The following is a 24,750-nucleotide window of genomic DNA, read 5'->3' on the forward strand; positions in this document are numbered from 1 at the left end:
ATAAATGTCCAATGAAGACTTGGGTTGGGTGGCAACAAGTTTGTCTTTCCTACCCGGTCTTTGTCCTCAAACTTCTATATCTACTTGCCACTTTAACCCCATCAGGGCACAGGTGCAAGTTGAGATTTTGATTGTTGTTGGGCTCCCAAATTCCCAAAACAGTGATGATCTTAAGTAAAAGAAATGTTTTTGGCACCAAGGGAAAAATGGGTATAGATTTCATGATTTTGGTGTTAACATTGTCATGGTTTTGTCTGACTACTATATGCGTCTCAGCTACAAAACAAGCATACCCACCAACACCACAACCGAACCAGAACCTAAGGTTTGACCAAAATGGAGAATTCAAGATATTGCAGGTGGCAGATATGCACTATGCAAATGGCAAGACCACGCATTGCTTGAATGTGCTCCCTTCCCAGAATTTTTCTTGCTCTGACCTCAACACCACTATCTTTCTTAACAGAATGATCAAAGCGGAGAAACCCAATCTTATTGTCTTCACTGGTATTCCCTACTTGTCTTGTTTTTAGTTTTCAGTTATCATTTCATTTGATTTTTTATTGTAGCAGCTTTTGCCTTCTTAGCTTTCCTTTTTCTTGTTTTAGGATATAGGACCCTTTCCCTTCATTCTTTCAACTGGAATGTTTCTGATTTTTGCTAATAATATTTTATACCATAGAGCATGTTGTTTCATTTGCTTGTAACTGGATGGAAATGAAATAAACTTGAGTTAGTATTTTGCTTTTGGAGCTTGTACTTAATTTTATGTTGGTTAATCTTCATTTGCACATCTAAGTTGTTGATATGTGATATAACCTATGTTGCATGTTTATTGTGGTGTGGCAGGAGATAATATCTTTGCGTTTGATTCCTCGGATTCAGCTAAATCATTGGATGCTGCATTTGCTCCAGCAATTGCATCAAACATTCCTTGGGTAGCTGTTTTGGGCAACCATGACCAGGAAGGAACCCTCTCTAGGTCAGGGGTGATGAATCATATCGTTGGGATGAAAAACACCTTATCTAAATTCAATCCTCCGGAAGTACATAGCATTGATGGTTTTGGGAACTATAACTTGGAGGTTGGAGGAGTTGAAGGCACTGATTTTGAAAATAAATCAGTGCTCAACCTGTACTTTCTTGATAGTGGAGATTATTCCCAAGTTTCTACAATTCTTGGTTATGATTGGATCAAGCCCTCCCAGCAACTTTGGTTCCAACGAACATCTGCAGAACTTAGGGTGCTGTCTTATCCCTTCCAGTGTTTTCTATCTGTATTCTACTTACAATATGGTCTGTCTGGTTTGAAAAAACGTTTTTTATTTTCGTTTCCTATTTTCATAAATAATTACAAAACTACCACTTTATTTCAACACTTCTGGTACAAACCTTTGAAAATAGTAGAAAACAAATTTAAAGAATGTGTCAATTTTGTTATTATATTTGAAAACAAAATATTTTCTCAAACCAAACAGGAAGTTAAACCCAACTATCATGTTATGGAAATTTCTGTGGATCCTCACTGAACATGTGGCTTATTTTTTAGTTCTTTTACTGTTAATATTTGGATTGACCACTTACTTTTTGTTTATTATGCAGAAAGCATACATAAGTAAACCAGTACCTCAGAAACATGCTGCTCCTGGTCTTGCATATTTCCACATCCCTCTACCAGAATATGCTAGTTTGGACTCATCAAACATGACAGGTGTGAAACTGGAACCGGCTGGCAATGGCATTAGCTCTCCTTCTGTGAACTCTGGCTTCTTCACAACCTTGCTTGCAGCAGGAGATGTGAAGGCAGTTTTCACTGGCCATGATCACCTCAATGACTTCTGTGGCAATCTAATGAATATACAACTTTGTTATGCTGGGGGATTCGGATACCATGCATATGGAAAGGCAGGGTGGTCTAGGAGAGCAAGAGTGGTGGTGGCTAGCTTGGAGAAAACGGAGAAAGGAAGCTGGGGAGATGTCAAGTCAATTAAAACATGGAAACGCCTTGATGATCAACATCTTACTGGAATTGATGGTGAGGTCCTGTGGAGCAAGAGCACTGGTGGTAAGATATTCTGTGATACTTTTAGTATTATTCTTCTTTTTCTTAAACTGTGCTACACACTGAAAAATGATGGAATTTATCTTTAGGATTGTCTATAAGATATGCCTGTTGGACATAAAGAAAATGTGACAATAAAATGAAAAATTAGGAAAAAATTGTTTACAGAAAGAAGTTTGAAGAAAGCAATGTTACGAATGAATATCATAATGTAAAATTTTTAGCTCAAGACAAGGGGATAAGAAGATATGGAAGAATATTGTGCTGTCAACTGAAGTCTTTTCAAGGAGCTTAGGAAAACTATTAAATGTACAATCTGGGTTTAAAAGCATATTACTGTAGTAAAGTAAACTATATACTTGGAAGAAGATGAATATAAAAAAGTGATATTAAAGTTGCTTCTCTTCCTTTTTGGATTCTGAGATGGTTAAATTTTAAGGTCTGGATGGCGATAAGTGGGAAGAGATGTAAGAGAAAAATCACAAATGTGATTTGAAGAGTATAGTTTATGAATTGCAAGGACATGTAGGAATAGTTCTGCCAAGGTAGGATAAGAATTGAACAGTTGCTGTAGGATTGGAAATTATTTGAGTATATCTTCCTCGAAAGTTTTATGTTCTAAGGAAATGATAAGCCCCATCAGTAGTTGGTTACAATAGGTTAGTTACCTATTTATTAGTTACATTAGTTAGTTAGATTAGTTGGTTGAAGAAATAAGGCATGTTTCCTATAAATAAGAGGGGAGGTGAAGAGAGAGATCATCTTATCATTTGGAAGAGAATTAGGGCCTTTGGCTTGGGAGGCGCAGTCCCTCCAAGAGCTGCTATATGTGAGGGTTCTATTTTGCTAATTAAGAAGTTGATCCCTTTATTTCTGAAATAAAGATACCAAGTGTCTATCAGACCATCACATAGTAATGAATATTCAGTAATGGCATTGTACTTGAAATGAAATAGTGAAAATGTCCTATGGAGTAGAATTACTTATTAGGTAAATTGGGAAGATACATATATAGGATTGTGTGTGATTGAATTACTTCAGGCGAGCTAGTGATTTACCAAGCATTTTACTTTGCTTGTATGACATAGAATTTTAACTAAAGTGATTAAATGTCCAAAGGTTGGGGCAGCACCTACTGTAGAAAAGATCACAGAATCTCGCTTTAGGTGGTTTGGGCATGTTATGAAGAAGACCAGAAGAAGTTCCAATCAGGAAAGTAAATTAGGTGGTAGCCTAGTCGTTAGAGGCAAAGGGAGTCTGAGAAAAATTATAGACGAAACAGTTAAGAAAGATTTAGAAGTTAATAATTATCTATAAACTTGATTTAAGACAAAATATTGTAGTGCCTTTTAATCCATGTAAGGTCAGATAGCATCAGCACAAGATAACACATGGAAAAATTATTGATGTTTAGGATATGTACAAGAGAGGAATAAATGTGTCAGACATTTCCAAAAATCAAAATAGACACTATAGTTTTTGTTGTATAAAAAGTTAAACATATTGGTCCTATTGGAACTATGGTTGGACAGCACATGAGCACAGTGCTTAAAATGGTTCAATGATTTGCGGCTCATGTTAATCTATGCGTGAACATATACTAAGTTACTAACTTCCCCTTCTTTCCCCATCATGGCAATGCCTCAGTTTATTTGTCCTTTGACTCTTCTATGATGCTCTTATTTATTCTATTTATTCATGCCAGACACTAGCTATGGATCTGTGTTACTTAATTTCTTTCTTTGTTTTTTAATTTTATTTTATGTTATCTCGTTGGATTGATTGTTTATTTTGGTTTCCATTGCAGGTAACCAAGGATAAAAACACATGAAGTTGCTTGCGAATTTAAAAATAATGCAGAAAGATATTGGCATCCACAATTCCACATGGCGGCTATATATCTTGGAACTTGTAATGGTTGCTATTCAATAAATTTTATTCATGGAAATTTGAAACTCGTTGATATATACATCCTGTGATTCTATACTGCAATAGAAGTTGGCTTGCTAAAGAATAAAATAGGAGTGAAAGGTTCATAAAGTAGGTGCAGTGATTATGCTGTGTTATTGCTAGTTTGCAACTATCCATACTCCATATACCCACTTGTAGGATCATGTTATTGATTTGAAGTTTTTATATATGGCCTTGGAACCAGAAACGGTTTTCTTGAGAAGATTATTGACAATCTGAGCCATTACTTTTCTGTAGATTTCAACCTCCATGAATATTTTGGTAAGGTGCTACTGTGCTACCTCATAGTGATGAACTCACAGCACAATTGCTTCTATCAGGAGAGGAACAGCATTTTGCCTCACAGAAACCATGACAGCCAAGCTTTACCGAATCAAGTTAAATTAAATCAAAAGGGACTATAATAACTAATAAGGATAGAAGGAAGTTAAGAAACGCAAGACTACAAAAGGATTCTTCATGTTATTTTATTTATCCTAAAAAAATTGCCCCTTAAATTTCTAGAATTAAAATTAAAATAGGAGGCAAGAGCAACTATATTTTGCTACTACCAAAAGCACTCAAGCTTTATCACCATGCATCTATAGCAACTGGCAAGTCACCTATATTTGGAAATTAATGTGGGTTGCTTGTTTATTTTTCTGATTAATTTATTTCTCCTTGTAAACATTCCACCTTACTAGCAATGCATGATATCAAACGGGATTCTCAAAGAGAGAAAATCTTAATGGTTGTGTATTTGGTAAATTCATCGTGAAGGTTTCAGGACCAAGTTCCAAATTCTGAAAAAAGGAGATAAAAATCAAATTGTATGCTTAATTTTCTCATATTTTTCTGTGTATTTTCTCTGTAAGCTTATGAGGTGAATATAATCGATTAAGAGCACTGATTTTTGAGGAAATGTGAAATGAAGATTCGGCAGGTTAACAAGACCATCTAATATCCCGTGCTAGTTACTATCAGATATTGTTGCAGCCCTATCATCCATGCAAAAACTGTGATTACTTCCTGAATTTACATTAAATGCATCTAAACTTAAATAGGTATTTGTACATTGAATAATCAATCTGTGCATGACAATAGAAGTACCATTTTACAAGCTTTCACCAACATAAAAACTCCCCCCTAAAGACATTTAAGCCTTACAACTTAGTTAAACAAGTTTCCCAATGTTTCTCCAAGGCTTGCAATCATAGAGTTGTTCCAACCCTTCTCACTTGGGAGTGAAAGCCTGTAGCAGTAGCAGATAAACTCATCACAAACAATTCCACATCCGTAATGATAGATGGACAAAAATTAGATGCATTTTCATCAGTGCTTTTAATACTGTTCTCCAATAAGAGTTGGAGCTTCACCTCGGTAATCCAAGTAATAAAAGTTACCATTAAATATCAACAAATTATGGAGATATAAAACTCTAATTCTGATCAGAGAATAACACCAAAAAATACCTATAAAACTGCATCTAAGTTTTGACCATAATAATTGAAGTCAAATTATGCAATCAAGCTTAGTTGTTGAGTGAACTTACAGCAAAAATAGTAGCATGACCAGGATCTGCAAGGTGAGCAAAGAGGTTGTCAATAGGACCAGTGCCAGTGTAAATGTGCTGGAACCATGCCCCCATCACAGCCAACATGGCCAACCTCCCATTCTTGATCTCCTTTGTTCTCAACTCCTTGATCTTCTCAGGAGAACCACTTCCCCAGCCAAGTGGATCAAACCAAAGCCCACCTGGGTACCCAACATCAGTTCCTGTGAGCTTGTTGTTGGGAAAGATAGGGTCAGTGTTGACACAGCCTGGCTTGATGATATCAGCCCACCTTCTACCCTCGGCCCAACCAATGAAAAAGAGCTCAACTACGAAGAGTGTGGTAGTGTCTGTGAAGTACTCCAACTCTCCAGCAGTGTACCATGAAGGGGTGTTCAGGATACCAATCTTTGTGAGGAATTCTGGGATGAAAATGCCAGCAGCTCCCAACATGGCCCATCTGCAGTGCACAAGCTCTGCTTGGACATTCCATCTCAGGCTCTCAGGATCAGATCCTGTTGAACAGCAACACACTTTTGTGCTCACTCACTTGAATTCCCAAGAAGGGATAGTATAAATGCTATCATGCACAGATACCATACAATACATATCCGATTTGGTGATAGATTATTCTAAAAATATATACGATACGATACGTGCAATACACATATCTAAATATATAATTGCAGATGTACAAATCCAAATTAAGAATATACTTCTTGGGCATAACTAAAATGAAAATGAAAATTATATATCATTGTCTTCATAAATCACTTCCTATTTTTTACAAATAGGAGTAGTATCAATGTCATTCATATCTTAAAATCGTCTATAACGAGGACAATTTTCATTTTTTGGGTCATTAAGGGACAATGTTTCTATGTTTCTATATTTCTATATTATACATGCTTCTATGTCTCATATGTAACTACATTAGATTTTAATATCTTTTTTTAAAGAGGCTTGGTTACTTCGCAGATATGTATTCGTGAAATATTCAAGAGTATCCGTATTGGATAAGTATCATATATATATATATATATATATATATATATATATAAATGAAAGTATCGATGTTTCATAGGTATTGATGTTTGAGTGACAGCAAAATTTGAATAGTGATGATTGCTTACCAAGACCTAGGGGATCAAAGCCAAAATCTCCTGGCAAACTGCCATCTAGCCACGGAGGAGGGGTGCTGCCTGGGAACCACAGAGGCCTATCAGGCTCAGCAACTGCACACACTGTAGTGCTGGATCGTGCTCCAACTGGTGCTGTAAAACTGTTCACCTTCAGTTTCCTCCCACTAAGAAAAGAAGCTTTTGTGCTTCCCAAGAGTGATCCATTCTTCTGGGAACTGCATGCAATTTCATGATTTATTTTAACATATAGTTTAATAATCAGTACCAGGTTGATTTCAAAGAATGATCCAACTAAACTAAGGATCATATAAAATAAATATATACATTAACCGGATCAGGGGTTTATCATAATTTTAAATGGGACAATGCATGAAACAATATTTCACGTAATGTTCACATTTTAACAAGTAATGGGCACGTGGAAAAAAATAAACTTGCCTTGGTGTGGAGATGGCAACAGCTGCAATGGCAGAGGAAGCACACGAGGAAGCCATGGCAGGCTTGATGAAATTGTTTAGCTTAGTGAGTGAGTTGTTGTACTGATAGTGCGTGATTAAAGTGATGAGAAATAGAGAATAGCATTTTGTTAAACGTGTGCTCTTATCTCAAAGGATAGGACTGTGAATCAGAAATTAGATGGTGGGTTGCCACGTGGCATGCAGAATCTCATAGGATAGGTTTTACATGGAAAAATCAGAATTGGGTGGTTCACATTTGTCAGACCATGAAACCAAGTCTTTGTGGCTTACATTGTCACTGCCACCACAAGACAGATTCTCCCATGTCAACTGTGTCACGTGCATGCACCAACCACACCAATATTAATTGCTAGATGTAAATCCTCTCCAACAAAATTGAAACTCAGCACATGTTTTATTTGTATAAATGTAGTTAATTTCATTTCAACTGTTCATGTAATTGGTATTAACCATTGATTATGGGAAACTAACGAGAATAGTTCAGATTGTTCACTTGGTACGCCTTTAATTGTTCTTGTTCCGGCGTGGTCACGTTTTAAGAAAATGCTGTCCTCCAACCTTATTAGTTACTTAGATACTAAGTTTTAGGCTTCAATTATTTATTTTAACCATCGTAACGAGTATTTTTAACTTCTAGTGAGATTTAATGTAATTTCACATGCTTTATTTAATCATTTAGAGATTAATTCTCAATATAAAACTTAATTGTACTCAGTTTTTTGTCTTTCTTGAGGATATGTATTCTATGGAGTCGAGTTCTAGAATGAAATAATTACGTAGGTCTTAAAGGAATCAGACTTAGATTCTGTACATAAACTTGCATTGAGTTAAACTTTTGATTTTTGATATTTATATTTGTAAATTTATTTTAATTTCTACTATTTTATCTATTAAATTCAATTAGTAAATTCTTATCGAAATTAACTGTGCCACTTTTTTTTTCCCTTCTAAAACGTTTTTTTAGTTGACAAGAGAATAAAAACAGCAAAAGAAAAAGGAACCAAAATAGTGAGTGATCCAAGTCCAGCAGCCCAGCGATGAAGACTCAAAGCCCAACAAATGATTGGCAGATTTGGCCCCTAACTTACTTCTCTCTCAACAGTCTCAACTCTCAAACTTCTACCTTAAATTGAATTTTAACAGTTTATTTTAAATAAATTTCAATAATTAAAAACAATTTTTGTATCACTACTTAATTTTTTATTATATACTTAAAACTCAATCTACATACTCAAACATATTTATTTATTATAAATTTTAATTATAACTTAATCTATATATTAAAAAATATGTTTATTATATTTATTTTTATATAATTAAAAGTGACAATAAAAATATTCTTATTATATATATATTATTTTTTATTTTATAATAAATAAATATATTTAAATTTTAAATTTATAATGAATAATTTAAGTTGTGATATAAGATTTTATAATATAAGGTTATTTTTAATGATAGATATATTGATAATTAATTTAAATGTACATAAAAGAAGGTAGTTTGAAATGATAGAAAGATTAATTTTTTTACTCGTTGCAATGTTCTTTTTTATGAATACTAGTTGCAATGTTTGAAATGCATATTCAAACGAGGAAAATAAAAATATTAAAATATCTAATTTTTAAAAAAATGAGAATCTCACTCTCCTTAGTATTTTTTTTTACGCATCCAAGTTATGTATTCGATTTTTTTTCTTGGTGATCAAGTTAAGTATTCAAATATATAATATAGGGGTAGATTATGAATTTTGATTATATAAAAATAAATATTTATTTTATGCCATATATAAAATAAAATGCTGCTTAAGTACTTTTTAATTTTCATATATTTTCAATCTATTTTTTTAATGTATTAACTCATTAAAATATAAAAAATTCATTTCTATGTTTGTTTGTTACATATTAGAAAATCTATTCAAATTTAAAATAATCTATTTTTTAGATTTTCTTAAAAATAGAAACTAGTTAATCTTTTTTAATATTTACAATGATAAAAATATCTTCTATAAAAAAGATAGTTGATTTTTACGAGAAGTTTTCATTTTAATTTTTTAGTTTAATTGTGTTGAAAAGCTTACAAAAAGACATTTTAAAAAAAATATTATTTTGTGAAAAAAAACTGTAATAAACTGGCCATTTTTACTTTAAAACAAAAATTTAAAGTTTGTTTCAATTTAATAAATAATAAATAATTAAGAATAGTATGGAGGAAAATACAGTAATAGAGTCTATTCTTCAGAAAAATATATTGATTATTGGGTGATAGGGAAATAAACAAAGTAGAGAGAAGAGAAGCAAGTAAAAACCGTCCCTTTTCGTTTCTGTTCTCTGTGCTTCGAAAACCCTAACTAAACTCGCGTGGTATCCCCAATGGGAGGAAAGAGGAAGAAGAGCGATGATGATGATGACGTGGAAGCAGAAGCAGAAGCTTCAGGTTGGAAGAAGAAAACGAGAACGACGTCGGAGAGAGAGAAGGAGAAGAAGGAGCCATTGCGTCCTTCGATGATAAAGAACAAGGAGAAGCGATCGGAGCTGCACGCGAAACTGAAGCACCAGAAGAAGCTCGAGAAGCGCGCCAAGGCCAAGGCTCGGGACGCTGCTCTCAAGAAAGCTCTCGAGCTCGGCGAGGAGGTCCTTCTCTTCATTCTCACTCTCCTTCTCTCAAATAATTTGAATCCTTATTCTTTCTTTTTTTGTTTCGTTTTTTCGATTCGTATCGTTGACGATTCTTCGTGTTTCTGCAGCCTCCAGAGAAGAAGGTCCCTCGCACTATCGAGAACACGAGGGAACTCGACGAGACCGTTTGCAAGCCCGATGACGAAGAGGTTTTGAACTTTTATTATTAGGGTTTTAGTCTTCTGATTTGTGCTTTGTGATTGCAAAATTTGTGATTTTGTGCTACTGATATAGTATTATTTGTCCTTAGTTTTCATTTGATAATATTAGATTGGATTAGGATTATTGGTGCTAAATGCTAATTCCACTTTTTTCTGAGAATCACGGATGGTATGATGCTAATTGATTGCGCCAATTTAAATTAAAACAGGTTTTCTTAGTAGTTTAGTATCGGCAGGAGTGGGGATTGTGGGGGGAAAATAGAGGGGAACAAGAACAGATTTTTAAACTCTGGAATTCGGTCAATTCGCAAATGGGATGGATAACTTGTTTTTCTACGAGGGACTTTTCTTTACAATTTTGAATTTGCATGCAGTGTTGCTGTTTTTCAAATATTTTTTTTTAATTACTTGTATTGACTAATGAATTATACTTGTTTGCAGTTATTTGCTGGAAATGATGCTGATGAATTTGGTCCAATTTTGAATCAGCAACAAACTCCCAAGATATTAATCACCACTTGCCGCTTCCATTCTACTGTATGTTCCCTATATGCAACTTGTTTTTAATCTCTGCCTAGTCTGTCTGGCATAAGTACTTTTGGAGCAATAACTCTTTACTCCTTAATTGTATAACTTGTTTCCAACTTTTGGCTAAATTATGACTTGATCTGCAGAGGGGACCTGCTTTTATATCAGAGTTGCTTTCAGTTATACCAAATGCACATTACTTCAAGAGAGGAACATATGATCTGAAAAAGGTGCTGTGATTCTCACTTTCTCTTCTCCATGTGAGGGAAAAACATATAAAACTTTAGAACTTGTTTGAGCATTTCTTTCTAATTCAATTTTAAATTACAGATTGTAGAATATGCAAAGAAGAAGGACTTCACTTCTATTATAGTTGTTCACACCAATCGTAGGGAACCAGGTTTGCTGCTTTCCTGTGAAGATTCAATCTATGCAGATTTCATATAAAAGATTGTTTTTAAGATACATTTATGCCTTTTTCTTCTAGATATTAAGGGAAGATGCCCCTACAAGTGCTTAAATTTTTTCTCCTATGTATTGTAGATGCTCTTTTAATCATAGGTGTACCTGATGGGCCTACTGCTCATTTCAAGCTCTCGAAACTTGTTTTGCGCAAGGATATCAAGGTATGAAATAATCTGCATAATTTGAATTTTGAAGTAGATAAATAAAATAAGAAATCTCTTTTGAAAGGAAATATGTCGTGACATGTTAATTGTCTAGTCTACAGGTGCTCACCGTTGAAACTTATTTTTTGTCCCCTTCACTTTTTGCTTAGTGGTCACTATAAAAAAAAACTCTTATAGGTCTTGCATTGCAACTTGTGTTACTAATATCAAATTAAATCTACTTTGTGATTCAATTTGTGTAAACAGGAAAGATTGGTAGTCAATTTTATTTCTGTGTTGAGATTAAGCATGTCACTTTTTGTTAACAAAAATAAATGATTTAAATTTTTATTGCATGCATTTTGTGCTCCTTTGCAGAATCATGGAAATCCAACCGGTCACAAGCCCGAGCTTGTATTGAATAACTTCACAACACGTCTAGGGCATCGAGTTGGAAGGTGATCATTATCTTATTCTATGTTTCATTTTTTCTTGAACATTTATGTTACATGTAATGTTTTTTTCTTTTATAATTTTGTTGTATTCAAATGCTAGGTATGATTGAAATACTTTTACACTTGTCAGTTATTTTTATAATTTTCTTTTGCTGAATATTTTTATAAATTTTTTATCATCAAATATCTCTTCTGTTTCCTGTTTCTATATAATAATAGTTTGTATAAGCATTGAACTGAACTCTTGCTATTTGTTGATTTTTTTAAATAGGTTGATACAGTCACTTTTCCCACAAGATCCAGAATTTAAAGGCCGGCGAGTAGTCACTTTCCACAACCAGAGAGACTTCATATTCTTCCGGCATCATCGGTATATATCCATAAAGCATACAATATTGCCATTTGATTCAAAATATTAGTGATTTTCATTTTCCTGACATTGTGTTATGTTCAACCATATAATTAAGGTATATTTTTGAAACCAAAGAAGTTAAAAAAGCAGAGTCCAAAGGTAAAAAGGACAAAGATGGCGAGAGTGAGAATGTTCCTGAACAGAAAACAATTGCCCGACTTCAGGTTGGTGTTGGCTCTTTTTTTATGCTTTTTATTTACCACCATTTAAAAATTCAATAGCTGTTGGCTACTGAGTGTAAATCCCTGTATCTCAAATAGTTGTTATTTATGCTTTCGGCTGCTCCTCATTGCTTTCCTTGTAAGTGTTATAATTTTTTTTTTGCTCAGCAAAAATAGGTAATTAGATTATATGCAAAGTACCAGAGGTACTGAAAATACTAACAATAGAGATATACACCAAAGTTGACTTCCTTGTAAGTGTTATAATAGTGATATATAGTACGTGAAGTGATGGTCCATAAGTATTAGATAATAGAACTGGTGGTTAAGATTGTTGACTTCTGTGATTTAGAGTGATCTTGATCAGGGGCTAATATATAAGAGAGACTATGTGAAGATTATTTAATGTTTTGTTTATGCCAGTTGTTTGCTATTTAATCTGTATTCACATGTAGACTCTAGAGAGAGTTAATCATGAATGCGATTATGACAGACCAAAAGTTGTCACATGAGAAGATATGGATGCTTACGTTAGAGATGGGTGATGGGTCTACTCTATCTGCAATTACCTTCACAATGTCTATAATATTTATGATATTAATCTGTATTCACATGTAGACCGTAGAGAGAGTTAGTTAATCATGAATGTGATTATGACAGACTAAAAGTTGTCACATGAGAAGATATGGATGCTTACGTTAGAGATGGGTGATGGGTCTACTCTATCTGCATTTACCTTCACAATGTCTAATGTTTTTGATATTTTCAAGAATTTAAATTCTTCAAGCTGATTCGTTCAAGTTTTAATCTTATTAATAATGGTCTCCAAACTTGCCTCTGTAAATGCAGGAATGTGGTCCTCGTTTCACATTAAAATTGATTAGCCTGCAGCATGGAACATTTGACACCAAGGGTGGGGAATATGAGTGGGTTCACAAGGTAATTTTCTTGTTAACTAAACCAACTCCCAGTTTCAATTCTTGGTCTTTACCATGTGAAGCATTCCTCCTGCCTACCTAACTCTGGCCATTGTTATTTTGTTGTCTTTTTCTTCTTCTCTTTTAGCCGGAAATGGACACTAGCCGAAGGAGGTTCTTCCTATGACTTGTTTGGGAAGGTTGCATTTTGGACATCTTTTTTGCTGGAAATAGGTTTTATCCGGTGAAGAGGGTTAATTATCTTGAGGTTGTTGGGATCTTTCAACTTAATTCTGGTGTATCATTTTTTTATTTTTTTTTATTGGGGGCTAAAGTCCTATCATCTCTGTAAGCCGTGAGCAATTTTGACCTTACATCTATTGGTGGTTGAGGAAGAGATAACAAAGGTTTCTTATAAGCAAATATATAAGCAATTTTGTATTATGGTAAAAAATATCAAGTAGCATTAGCCTTACAAGTTCACTTATCTTTATTGATCTGTTTGGAACTTTGGATCATTAGATGTGGATTGATCTGAGCTGATTAGTGACCACACCACTTAATTAGATGGGTAAAGTTTATAATCATCTAGCGCGGCTTCGACAGAAAATAAATCTTGAAGATGACATGTTCCTTTTCACATACTAAACTAAAAATAATTGAAAAAATTGAACAACTCTAAAGTGTGATTGATTTATGAATTCTCCACTCTTCAACGCACGTTGGATGAAATTTTCCTTCTCATAAAAGTGAATACAAATACACCTAAGGCTGTAGTAGATTAGTTCATTTTTTTTTTTACATAAGAAGTTATTTAAATCAAATATAAAAATAATATACACTTTTGTTTAATTTGGTTTGAATGCAATATTAAGAAATACAATTAAGATATCTTTTATTTTTCTAAAAAATTAGGTTTTTTCTCATTTATTACACAATAACAAGTACTCACAACTGCTCCTACTAAGAGTATTATTTCATGAAACAAAAAATTAATGCTTCGTTGATTTTCTAAAATGACAAATAATTTAGAACATTCTTTTTTTTACTGAAACATCATATAAAGTTTAACGAAGGGAATATAACATAATAATGATAAACCTATTATTTACTTATTTTTTTAGAAGCGTTACTCATGGTAATATAATAATAATGAAGTAATTTTTTTTACTTCTTAAGCCGTACAAATCCATAATACTAGATGGAAAAGCCCAAAATAAAGAATTCTTTAGGTTAATTATTTGTTATATTTCTTGGTGTTTGTATCCTTAATTTAATGGGTTCGTGTCTGCTTCACGCAATTGGTTGGTAAGTCGCATATCTTTCCTAATTTTATGCTGCGGAGGTGTCATTTAAATCAAAAGAGAGGGTGTCACCGACATGTGTAAGTATAATTTTGATCCTTTTCAGAACATTGCCTTGTCTAATCATAAAAGCTGCATTATATTCCGCGTCCTTATGTAGGTATCATCAGCACAAGCAACAATTACTAATATGCTAGTATTTTTTAAGGGCATTAGGCATAATACTAATTTGTGTAATTATTTATCCTATCTTTGGTAGAGAAAAAAGAAAATAAAAAAGAAACAAGCATTTTGAAACTTAAATTGGAGGAAAAGTGAAAGATTTTTTTTTTCTTCAAGTCAATTTTTCTTCAACCAAATAAAAAAAATTCATTATACATGTTTTTTTTTTCTCTCAAATTTTTTCCTTCCCCTTTCAATTCTTCTAAACGGACTTTTAATGTAAAACAATAGTAATGTAGTAAAAACTTTTAGTTGATTTGTGGTCAAGCGAAAGAAATACTTATATAACCCGTATGAACAAGGTTTATTCCAGAATTTCTATTTTAAACAAATGTAAGATAGAAGGATCATTACGTTAAAAAAAAATAAACAGATAGAAGGGAAAGGGAGGAATAAATAACTAATTAACTTGCATTTATTTGTAATTATATATAAAGGAAATAAGATATTTTTTTACATATTTTTATATCTATTTTATTTTTATATCCATATTTATAAGTTAGTGTTTTATTTTTATAATTACCTTCATAAATTATTCATTAATTTTTATTATTTAAAAATATGAAAAACTAGTTATTCATGGAATGTCTGTTTTCCCTAATGTAATATGATATTTCTTTATTTGCGGGGTGTAAAATAATGTGTATAATAATCAAAGCAACGAAAATGATGCAACTGTTCTGATTAAACAGATAAAATATGCTACTTGATAGGTCAATTGATATTTTAAATTGATGCAAATATTAGTATCTAGTTTTAATAGCATAAGGGAGAATTTTTTTATGAAAAATTGAAAATAAGGTAATATGTAGTAGGCCTGCCTATCTTAAAAGTTTTCCCTCAAACAAGAAAGAAAATACAAAAAATTGAAGCACATTATTCATCATTTTAATTCAACCATACCTTTCAACTTTTTTGTCTGGTCATGTGTGTGGTTTAATTTTGAGAAAAAAATACTTTCTAAATAGAATACTATATTTCTTTATTTTTATTTTTATTTTTCTTTTAATTTAACTAAACAAGTAAAGAAAATTTTAACATTTTACGCTTCATTTTTTTTATCTCATGTAAACTAAAAAAAAAACATCACTCCTAATTTTATATTTTTTTTAATATTTTTCAGTTGTCAAACCAAACATTAAGGATACATTTAAGAAAATGGAAACGTGTCAAATTGTTTTATTAAAATGAAAAATAAACTAATATACTAGATATCATATATATATATATATGTAAAAAAATAGTTTTACGTTCACAAACTATCATATATTATAATTTAATGAATTTTTGATAATTATTTTAAAAGTAACATATTAATAATTTTGAATTTTGTTTGTTATTATAATATTAATTTAAAGTATTCTTTAACTTTGATGATTAATTTTTATAAAAAAAAAGCTGATTTATTACTTTTTAATATGATTTTATATCTAAAAATTTTGAGTTCAATTTGAACGAGCATATTTTGTTGTTATGAGGTAAAAATATTGATTCAAGTAACTATAATCATTAAATTCTAAATATTATATACAATAAATGTATATTTAATTTGATTTTTTTATCCACAAAATTTAAATTTCAAATCTCACTTAAAAAATCAAATTCAATTTTACTAGGAGATATTTTGTTGTTATGCGGTAAAAGTACAGATTCAAGCATCTATAATCATTAAATTCTAAGTATTATCTATTTAATTCCTATTGATAAAAACTTAACACAAAACTTGTGCATAAACTTAAAATTTTGAGAACGAAACCAGCCATTCTCAAGAATTTTCATGTCACGCCAGACATTTATGTGAAACCGTGTTTAGGGGTGATTAGGTGGGACAGGACAGAAAAGAACATAAAAAAATTATTTGAATTGAAATAAAGAAATAAAAATATGAAATTCACACAAATTTAAAAATTTATCTTTATTTTTAATTTCATTCTAACCCGTGACTTCATCTTCACAGTATTTTTTGTTTTGAAGAATATTATGACAGGTTTCACCATCGATTTCTTTTCCGCGGCCCAAACCGCAAGTTTGATGGAAATGGATAGATAGACTTATTTCAATTCCGCCCACTATAATAATATACCTATGGGCTAAATTTTTTTCCACACATTTATTATTGATATTTAATATTTTATAGAAAAGATAGAAAACTTCTTTTTTATTTTTTAAGAAAACGATAGAAAACTAAGGACCATATAAAATTCTATATGCATTCAGTGTTTTTGTTTTCAATCATAATCAACCTGCTGTCATAGTGTTTGGTAGTAAGGTGAGTAGCAAGGGGCTGTTCCATTTAATTTATCTCCACTTCACATTTTTAAAAAGTAAAATTAATTAAGCTCAGGTTATAAAAAATATTTAGATTCTTTATCTGTTATTCCTTTTTTATGTTGTGAGAGAGAAAAAATATTAAAAGAGCCATGCTTTATTAATTTAATTTTTATGACTATTTTATATCATATATTGTCATGTTGTCTGGTCAGTATAAAAAAAAAAAAACTTAAATCCAATTCTCAGTTTCTCACTATTTTATATCATAAATTTCACCAGTTAATTACATGCTATAACATTTTTTTAAAAACATCTCACAATTATTTTCTATAGGAGATAATTTTAGACATTATATTATCACTAATCAATAAATATAACTAATTGAATATTTATAGTATCTTTTTTTTTCTGAATTCTTTTATAGTATCTTATTATCTTTAGATGAGAGAAAAAAATAGAGAACAAAAAATATAGATAACTATATTTTTTATTTAATTTATTCTTTTATTAATTGATAAAAATAGGGGGGAAATAGTTTTTTACTAAATAAAACATCTTTTAAAAACAAAAGTTCAATTACTTTTGTTGTTATTTTCCTTCAATTAATTTTTTTAAAAAAAATTATCCGTAAAAATGTAAAAGATTTACAATAATTTCCATACTCTACTCCTTGACACAGAAATACTAGAATTCTGTTAACTTTGTTATTAATACGCTGACTGATTACATTAATTTATTCATACAAAAAGTGTGAGACATTGAAAGAAGACCATACTAGTTAACCAGAACGTACACTGAATCAAACCACCTATGTTTGCTACTACTAATAATACGCCGACAAATTACATTAATTTACTATTTATACTACTATGATCAATGTAGACATTGAAAAAAGACCGTACAACTTAACCCAAACGTTACACTCAATAAAAAAAACCACCCTACCTAGTACCTAGAGCCGTGCAACTGAAGGTTCGACTTGATTAAGATAAAATATGAACAAACGAATGAATCAATACCCTTTTAACTGAAAGTAGATGATTAGAATAACAGAATCCCAGCTGGGGAAAGTTCTCGTTTTTTTTTTTTGTTGACATGGTGAAGACGTGTGCGTTGCGTAACAAAGTGAATCAAGTGTGCCTCAATAAGTGATAACCACAATTTTTTTTTTCCTGTAATAATGATATTGATATAAAATCATCCAACTAAAAATATTATTAATGAGATCGTTAATGCAAATAAAATGATTATTTGTTTTTTCAACACAATCTATATTTCATGTCCAATAATAATCACAATATATATATATATATATATATATATATATATATATATATATAATCATGTTAAAGCATGACACATGAACGAGCACAGTGCTGTAACGCTGAAACCCCAACTTCCCTCTCTCTTATATATAATTGCCTGCTCACCACATCGCTACAACCACAAGAGATAGAATAAGAAGAAGCTAGATTATGTTCCATAGCATTCACTCACATAATAATACGTGACCCATTTCAAAGATTTCGTCTTAAGCACATAAATTTAAGTTCAAAATCTCACCTTTATTGACTGTGGCGAGGATCTTGAGAATGGTAGGTGATTCTCTGAAAAGGGTCTTTTTGCTCCTCTCTTGGATTTGATTTGATTTGAATTTATTTTTTTGGGGGGGAGTGTTGGATTTGAAAAAGGGGTTATTTTGATTTTTGATTGGGGTTTCTAATGCTATGAGTGGAATTCAGGTTGTGGCTGCGGGTGCTAAGTTCAATTTGAGAAGAGGGAATGGTTCTTCTCATAATGTTGTCAATAGCTATAGCAGTGATGGAGATCTCTGCAGAATTAACAAGAGTGGGTGTTTTTCGTCAGCGGCAGAGGTGGATAGAGACCCTTCTTGTGTTTCATTCACCACTTTCAACATTCTGGCTCCGATTTACAAACGGATTGATCCACAGGTATTGTCTTGTGTTGTGTTCTTTTTCCTTGGTTTTATTATGTTCATGGAATTCATAGTGGTCTCAAAATGTGTGATTTGGAGGGTTTCACTCTGAAATCTGAATTGGTTGTGCTGTTGTTGTGAACAGAACCAAGGCCTACGAGAAAGTGACTTCAGATCATTCTGGTTGGACAGGAATAACAGGATTCTTGATTGCTTGCTTTATGAATCATCTTCTATTATGTGCCTTCAGGTAGCAATTTCTCTCCTTTCTCTTTGGTGGGCATTGTCTCTTGTGAAAAACAAAAACATTTTTCTTTGGTTGTGAATGGTGTTTTTCCTTACCAGCTCTCACTCACTCTATGCTACGATGTTTGTTTCATGTTTAGGAGTTTTGGGTTGGAAATGAAGAACTTGTTAACATGTATGAGGAGAAACTTGGGGATGCTGGCTACCATCTCTTCAAGCTTCCTCGAACCAACAATCGCGGAGATGGTAAGTGTGTGAAAATGCCATTCATCCTCAATCCTCATCCTCGTTTAAATATTTGTTTTCCCAATTGTTGCACTTATTTGTTTTCTAGTGGTTAGTGCTAATGTTCCATGTGGTTCTGGAGGATTATTTTATTTTTTATATAAGATCTATGCTTCTTTAAGTAATTTTTCTGCTCTTTGGCTCAAAAACTCATTTATTATGCAGGCCTGCTGACTGCCATACGTAAAGAATGTCTAAGAGTTATGGATTATAAAGAGTTGCTTTTTAACGATTGTGGTGATCGTGTCGCTCAGTTGTTACATGTTCAGTCCGTTACCCCCTTGTTACAAAACCCAAAAGGCTGTGTTCCCCAAGAGTTTCTGATTGTGAACACCCACTTGTTATTTCCTCATGATTCAAGTCTGTGCGTAGTGAGATTGAATCAGGTATGTGAATCCCCAGCAATTTAATCTTTTTTGTCTGATTTATTGATGATTGTTATAGGCTTCTAGGCTTCTAGCCAACTTGCTTTCAATCTTAATTAAAACTAGACTTATCTTTTGTCTTCTTGTAGGTTTACCAAATATTGCAATATGTGGAATTGTATCAGAGAGAAAACAGGCTCAAACCCATGCCTATTATACTCTGTGGGTGAGTTTATTGTTTGATTTTCCTACGATGTTATGTTAGTGTTTCACTGGAACAGATGTCCTTATAGTGTGGATTTCATGTTCTATCTAATGCAGTGACTGGAATGGAAGTAAGCGTGGACATGTTTACAAGTTCCTTAGGTCACAGGGGTTTGTATCATCATATGATATTGCTAATCGATACAGCGACAGTTATGCAGATGCTCACAAGGTAAATATCTCATTATATAGAATTGTTATATGCTTTCCTGGTATTAAAAGCATAGTCTTGGTAGTTTTTTTTTTTTTTTGCTCGAACTTTTAATATTTTCCCATTGATCCTGCAGTGGGTTAGTCACCGAAATCATAGGGGAAATATCTGTGGTGTTGACTTCATTTGGCTTTGCAATCCCAACCAAGCACGTAAACCTTTGAAGACAAGTTGGGCTGAAGCTGTATTTAGTATACTAAAAGTGAGTATGACTCACCCATTTTATATATTTTTTGTTGTCTTTGTATTTCTGACTTCTTACTTTTAAAAGATAAAATATGAAACTCAACTGTTCAAGGTAAGTGAAACATATGTGGTATAGGTTTGGGAAATAGAGCTTATGGTTATGGATGAGCTTTTCATAGAAAATTCAAGTTGTACTTGTTAACCAATTTTATTTATTGATTTGATCTTGAAAACTTAATATCACTAGTTATGTTTTTAGGAGTTCCAGGCAAGTCCATCAGCAATTTTTACTAAGCTTCCCATAAGTAGAAATGTAAACACTTGAAAGTTGAAATACCATTACATCCTTGTATTTGATTTTTCATGGACATTCATAATCACAAAGCTTATTTTTTTGCTGTGAAGAAATAATGAGAATATATGCATGGCCATTTTAGCTCTGCATCTAATGTTTTTTTTTTTTTGGATTTCAGTTCCAGTTACGAAAAGCATCAGTGTCTGAAGATGACGCATTTACCTTTCTGAAGGGTGACAACTATGCTGATTCTGTGACTTATTTTAGTTTTTCTGAAGCACTCCGTCAGGTACTTCATATCTGCTAATATATGACGATATAAATTCCAGTAGCAATAGGCAAAAAAAGAAGAGAGAAAATTAGAAAAAGACACTCATTACCATAACTTTTGCAGGTGAAGTTAGTTGGTGTGCCTTATGGACTATGCTTTCAACAGTTGCAAGACCTATGGAATCAAGCAGATGTTGATGGAAATGGTGTCATCGACTTTGAAGAATTCAAGGTAACATTATACAGTATGTCTTCACTTTTGGATGATGTCTACAAATATGCACGCACTTGAATGTGCCTAACGCAGTGTGCATGAATGTTAAAATTCTGTGACAAAGATCATAGGAATAGTGTAACAGTACCTCTATCCTTATATACAAGACCCTTTTAACTAGTTCACAGGAATTAAGAAATTTGATTTAGTTAATAACATTAATTTTTTTAACAATTTGTTATAATTTTTAAAAAATACCCATAATATTGTTGAGACTCATCATCACTCTTTTTCCTCCTCATTACTTTTCATCTAATTAATTAATGTTTAGAGAGAGAGAGTATTGGTTATGTAGTTATCTCATTAATTTACAGTATTTATTTTTTAAAAAATTGCAAAGTTACTAAGAGCATTTTGATAAATAAAAGAAAAATTGATGCTAAAGACAATTTGGAAGGAGTCTTATAAAAAGTGAGACATTTTTCGGAAGGTTCCTATAAGGAGGTACTAGCAAATATCTAGCACACAGTATCTGTTATTATTGAATAAAATAGTGATAATTGACTTTGCATTGCAGCAGAAAATATGGAATTCTACATGTCCAGAGCATGTGTTGGAAAATGTGAATGGGTGCATGGAGGATGGTAACACAGAACAGGAGCAAGAAGCCATTGGTTTTAAGGTGAAGAATGCAATGCTGTATCCGCGTGAAGTGGAGAAAGGACTATGGCCAGAAGATTATTCTCTTTCTGATCATGCTAGACTCACAGCTGTGTTTTCAACAGCAAGGATGCGATGTTCTGGCGTACAAAACTGAACGTACTTCATGCCACTAATAGTTTTAGGCTCCACTAGAATCAACCAAAAAAAGAAAAGTGGAAATATAAGGTATAGCCCACAGAAAAATATTCAATTTTTGGGACAAGTTTGGTGTAGGGGTAAACTAAAGTGATAATTTTTTTCACTTTCATTTTTGGTTCCTTACCAAACATGTCATGCCATAATTAGTGATTAGTCTGTCTTGTATATGTGTTTGGAGTCAAATTAAAGTAGTGTTATGCTGTAGTCAGTTTTGATAAGCCCTGGCCATGCTTTTTTTTCTCTGGGAATGGGACAACAATGTAAAGATATTTTTGCAATGTGGAAGTGGATGTGCATATTATCTATTTCCTTTTCCTATTGTTTGGATCCATTGGTTTTGACAAAAAAGGCAATGGCCCATGTAATCTTTTTGCTACAAAATTCTCGTCGCGGTTGCTCTTTTGCACTGATTTTTTTTTTCCTAACCACACATCCTTGTTCTTTTCTTTCAACTTTCAAATTTTATTCTAATAATACCCTTATACGTGATTTTAGTTTTATTTTTCTGAAGTTTAAATTCTGGAACTATGAATAAAAAGTTTCAAAATTTAAATTCAAAAGTGTGAAAATAGATTGACTTTTAGAATTAAATTTACAAAAAATCATTCTTTTTATATTGAACTTTCGATTATGAAACTCAATGTGAATCCTTGCACTCTAATGGACTTTCTATAGACTCTCAAACACCAATCCTTGAATGAATTGTTAGGGTTGTTGCTTCCTGCATCTCTTAGAAAGAATTGGTGATGGGTGGTTACTTTTACGTTATTAGTACGACATTCTAACAATGTTAAAAAAAATTTCTAAGGTCGATTATGATAAAAAAATAATTAACATCGATATATATATATATATATATATATATATATATATATATATATATATATATATATATATATATATATCACTAAAATTTCTAATGCATATTTAATACACATATAAGTTTACATAATACATTTTGTAATTATTAATTTTTTTACATATAGATTTAATACAAATTTATATAAGTAAAAAAATACATTATCATATCAAAATTAATTGTTTCAAAATTTATTATATAAACTTATGTATCATGCTAATAATGATAATAATAGGAAAGTTGTAGGTTTGAGACCTGCATTGGTTATTAATTTTAAATTATTTCATAAAATATTTTTAATATAATTGCCGATGTAAGTCTCATACGAGTATTTTTGGTTTATTGGTGTATTGGAAAAAATGTTAGATACAGGAAGAAAATCCCAATCCTTGCTCACTATTTTAATTTTCTGGACCACTCAAAGGAATTGATGTCCAGAGGCCTCAAGCCCACACCAGCCATGCTTCTAAAGATTTGCGTCTGGTCTGACATAAGACACATGCTCCCAAAGAGTCATTGTGCAAGATTTCCAAAAGAAGAGAAACAAGGACATATTTCCAAGGTTAAATTAATTTATTAGTTTTTTAATTTATTTTTTAGATTTGATTTGGTTCTTTAAGTTTTTGGAATTCAATTTAATTTTTTAATTTTTAAAATCAATTCAATTTGATAATGTTGTCTTAAAAATTAGATCAACGGTTTTAAGAAATTGTATTTTGCTAATGCTTAAAATCACTTAACGATGATTTCAAACTATCACAAAATACACATTCAAATGATAGGATCAAATTTAAATGGCATAATCACTTTAATTAATTTAGACAACAAGATCAAATTAAACTAATTTTAAAAATTAGAATATCAAATTAAACAAAAAAAGTAGAAGACTAAATCAAATCAATTTTAAAAACTAAAAAATCAAATTGAAAAAAATAAAATACCAAAGTTAACATTAAAAATAAATTAGAGGATAAAAAATTAATTTGCAATATATGTTTTACTGTTATTTTAATGTTGATATTGTCATCCAACCATAAATCATAATTTGTATTATTTTAAAATAATTATTTTAAAATTAACAAACTTATCATACATAATTAGTTATGATTTGATGACCTATGTCAAACTTTATATTATCGCTGCATAATCATATTTCTCTTATTTAAAGAGTGTTAGAAATTATAAAATCACTAAATGAGTTTATTAAATAAGTAATAAAACCCATAAAGTTTCTGATTTCAAATGAATTTTAATCAATAATATATGTGTTAAAAAAAACGTATTAGATATTGTTAATTTGTTACCATTTACTAAAAAAATGAAAAGAAAATTTCCTGATTTTTGAAATGAGTAATATTTACTAAAAAAAAAGGTACAAAAAGAAATCCTCAAGTCTCCCTCAGGAATGAGTGAGTGAACTTGAAATCCAAATCTGGCTGCACGGTATCAGTGCAAAAAGAAACTCGCTATGCTTCTAGTGCATAGACAATTTATTTATATGGCATTTTATTTTTAAAAAAATAGGATTTTATATGTGCAAAATACAGAAAAATACTTTCAAAATCTTGCAAAACAATTCAATAAAAACTTAAATCACACGAATTGCTGTCACGCTAACTTATTAGAATAAATTGCATAAAAATAATGTGATAAAATTTAAATTTTAAAATATACATTATAGTTTCTCAAAAAACAGGTAATAAAAAAGATTAAATTAAAAATTGTATACCTTACGTTTTCTCAATAACTTTTGTATTTATTTTTATCATATAATCCATGAGAAAGTATTAAGTATATTTTTTCGTATACCACAGTAAAGATACAAATGTTGTTTTGTGTACTTTTATTTTCCTTAC

General features: G+C 31.5%; 4 protein-coding genes across 5 annotated transcripts; 3 read left to right on the top strand and 1 right to left on the bottom strand.

Moving 5' to 3' along the window:
- The first annotated feature begins 3 nt into the window (after positions 1-3).
- On the top strand, positions 4-4,235 carry LOC114418239 (probable inactive purple acid phosphatase 29). Its single transcript, XM_028383483.1, has 4 exons — positions 4-507; positions 850-1,244; positions 1,603-2,065; positions 3,870-4,235. The coding sequence occupies exons 1-4, from the start codon at positions 165-167 to the stop codon at positions 3,881-3,883; spliced, it is 1,215 nt and encodes a 404-aa protein (XP_028239284.1). The 5' UTR covers positions 4-164; the 3' UTR covers positions 3,884-4,235.
- Positions 4,236-5,016: 781 nt separating this feature from the next.
- Positions 5,017-7,309, bottom strand: LOC114418240 (chlorophyll a-b binding protein, chloroplastic). The gene is made up of 4 exons (XM_028383484.1): positions 7,145-7,309; positions 6,698-6,921; positions 5,565-6,079; positions 5,017-5,264 (listed from the first exon to the last, which is right to left on the bottom strand). The coding sequence occupies exons 1-4, from the start codon at positions 7,198-7,200 to the stop codon at positions 5,247-5,249; spliced, it is 813 nt and encodes a 270-aa protein (XP_028239285.1). The 5' UTR covers positions 7,201-7,309; the 3' UTR covers positions 5,017-5,246.
- Positions 7,310-9,458: 2,149 nt separating this feature from the next.
- LOC114418241 (ribosome production factor 1-like) lies at positions 9,459-13,586 on the top strand. The gene is made up of 11 exons (XM_028383485.1): positions 9,459-9,818; positions 9,932-10,012; positions 10,466-10,561; positions 10,699-10,782; positions 10,883-10,952; positions 11,096-11,178; positions 11,539-11,618; positions 11,887-11,985; positions 12,083-12,191; positions 13,038-13,127; positions 13,254-13,586. The coding sequence occupies exons 1-11, from the start codon at positions 9,558-9,560 to the stop codon at positions 13,290-13,292; spliced, it is 1,092 nt and encodes a 363-aa protein (XP_028239286.1). The 5' UTR covers positions 9,459-9,557; the 3' UTR covers positions 13,293-13,586.
- Positions 13,587-18,264: 4,678 nt separating this feature from the next.
- LOC114418242 (uncharacterized calcium-binding protein At1g02270-like) lies at positions 18,265-22,439 on the top strand. Of its 2 annotated transcripts, none has more exons than XM_028383488.1 (11): positions 18,265-18,497; positions 18,645-18,854; positions 18,984-19,088; positions 19,225-19,330; positions 19,535-19,755; positions 19,884-19,960; positions 20,056-20,170; positions 20,286-20,411; positions 20,869-20,979; positions 21,085-21,192; positions 21,755-22,439. In XM_028383488.1, the coding sequence occupies exons 1-11, from the start codon at positions 18,495-18,497 to the stop codon at positions 21,989-21,991; spliced, it is 1,419 nt and encodes a 472-aa protein (XP_028239289.1). In that variant the 5' UTR covers positions 18,265-18,494; the 3' UTR covers positions 21,992-22,439. The 2 variants fall into 2 exon arrangements, with proteins under 2 accessions (XP_028239289.1, XP_028239288.1); XM_028383487.1 differs by having other exon boundaries at positions 18,266-18,497; positions 21,752-22,439.
- The last annotated feature ends 2,311 nt before the right edge of the window (positions 22,440-24,750 follow it).

The sequence above is a fragment of the Glycine soja genome, chromosome 7 (genome assembly GCF_004193775.1).
Source record: "Glycine soja cultivar W05 chromosome 7, ASM419377v2, whole genome shotgun sequence".
Lineage (NCBI taxonomy): Eukaryota > Viridiplantae > Streptophyta > Magnoliopsida > Fabales > Fabaceae > Glycine > Glycine soja.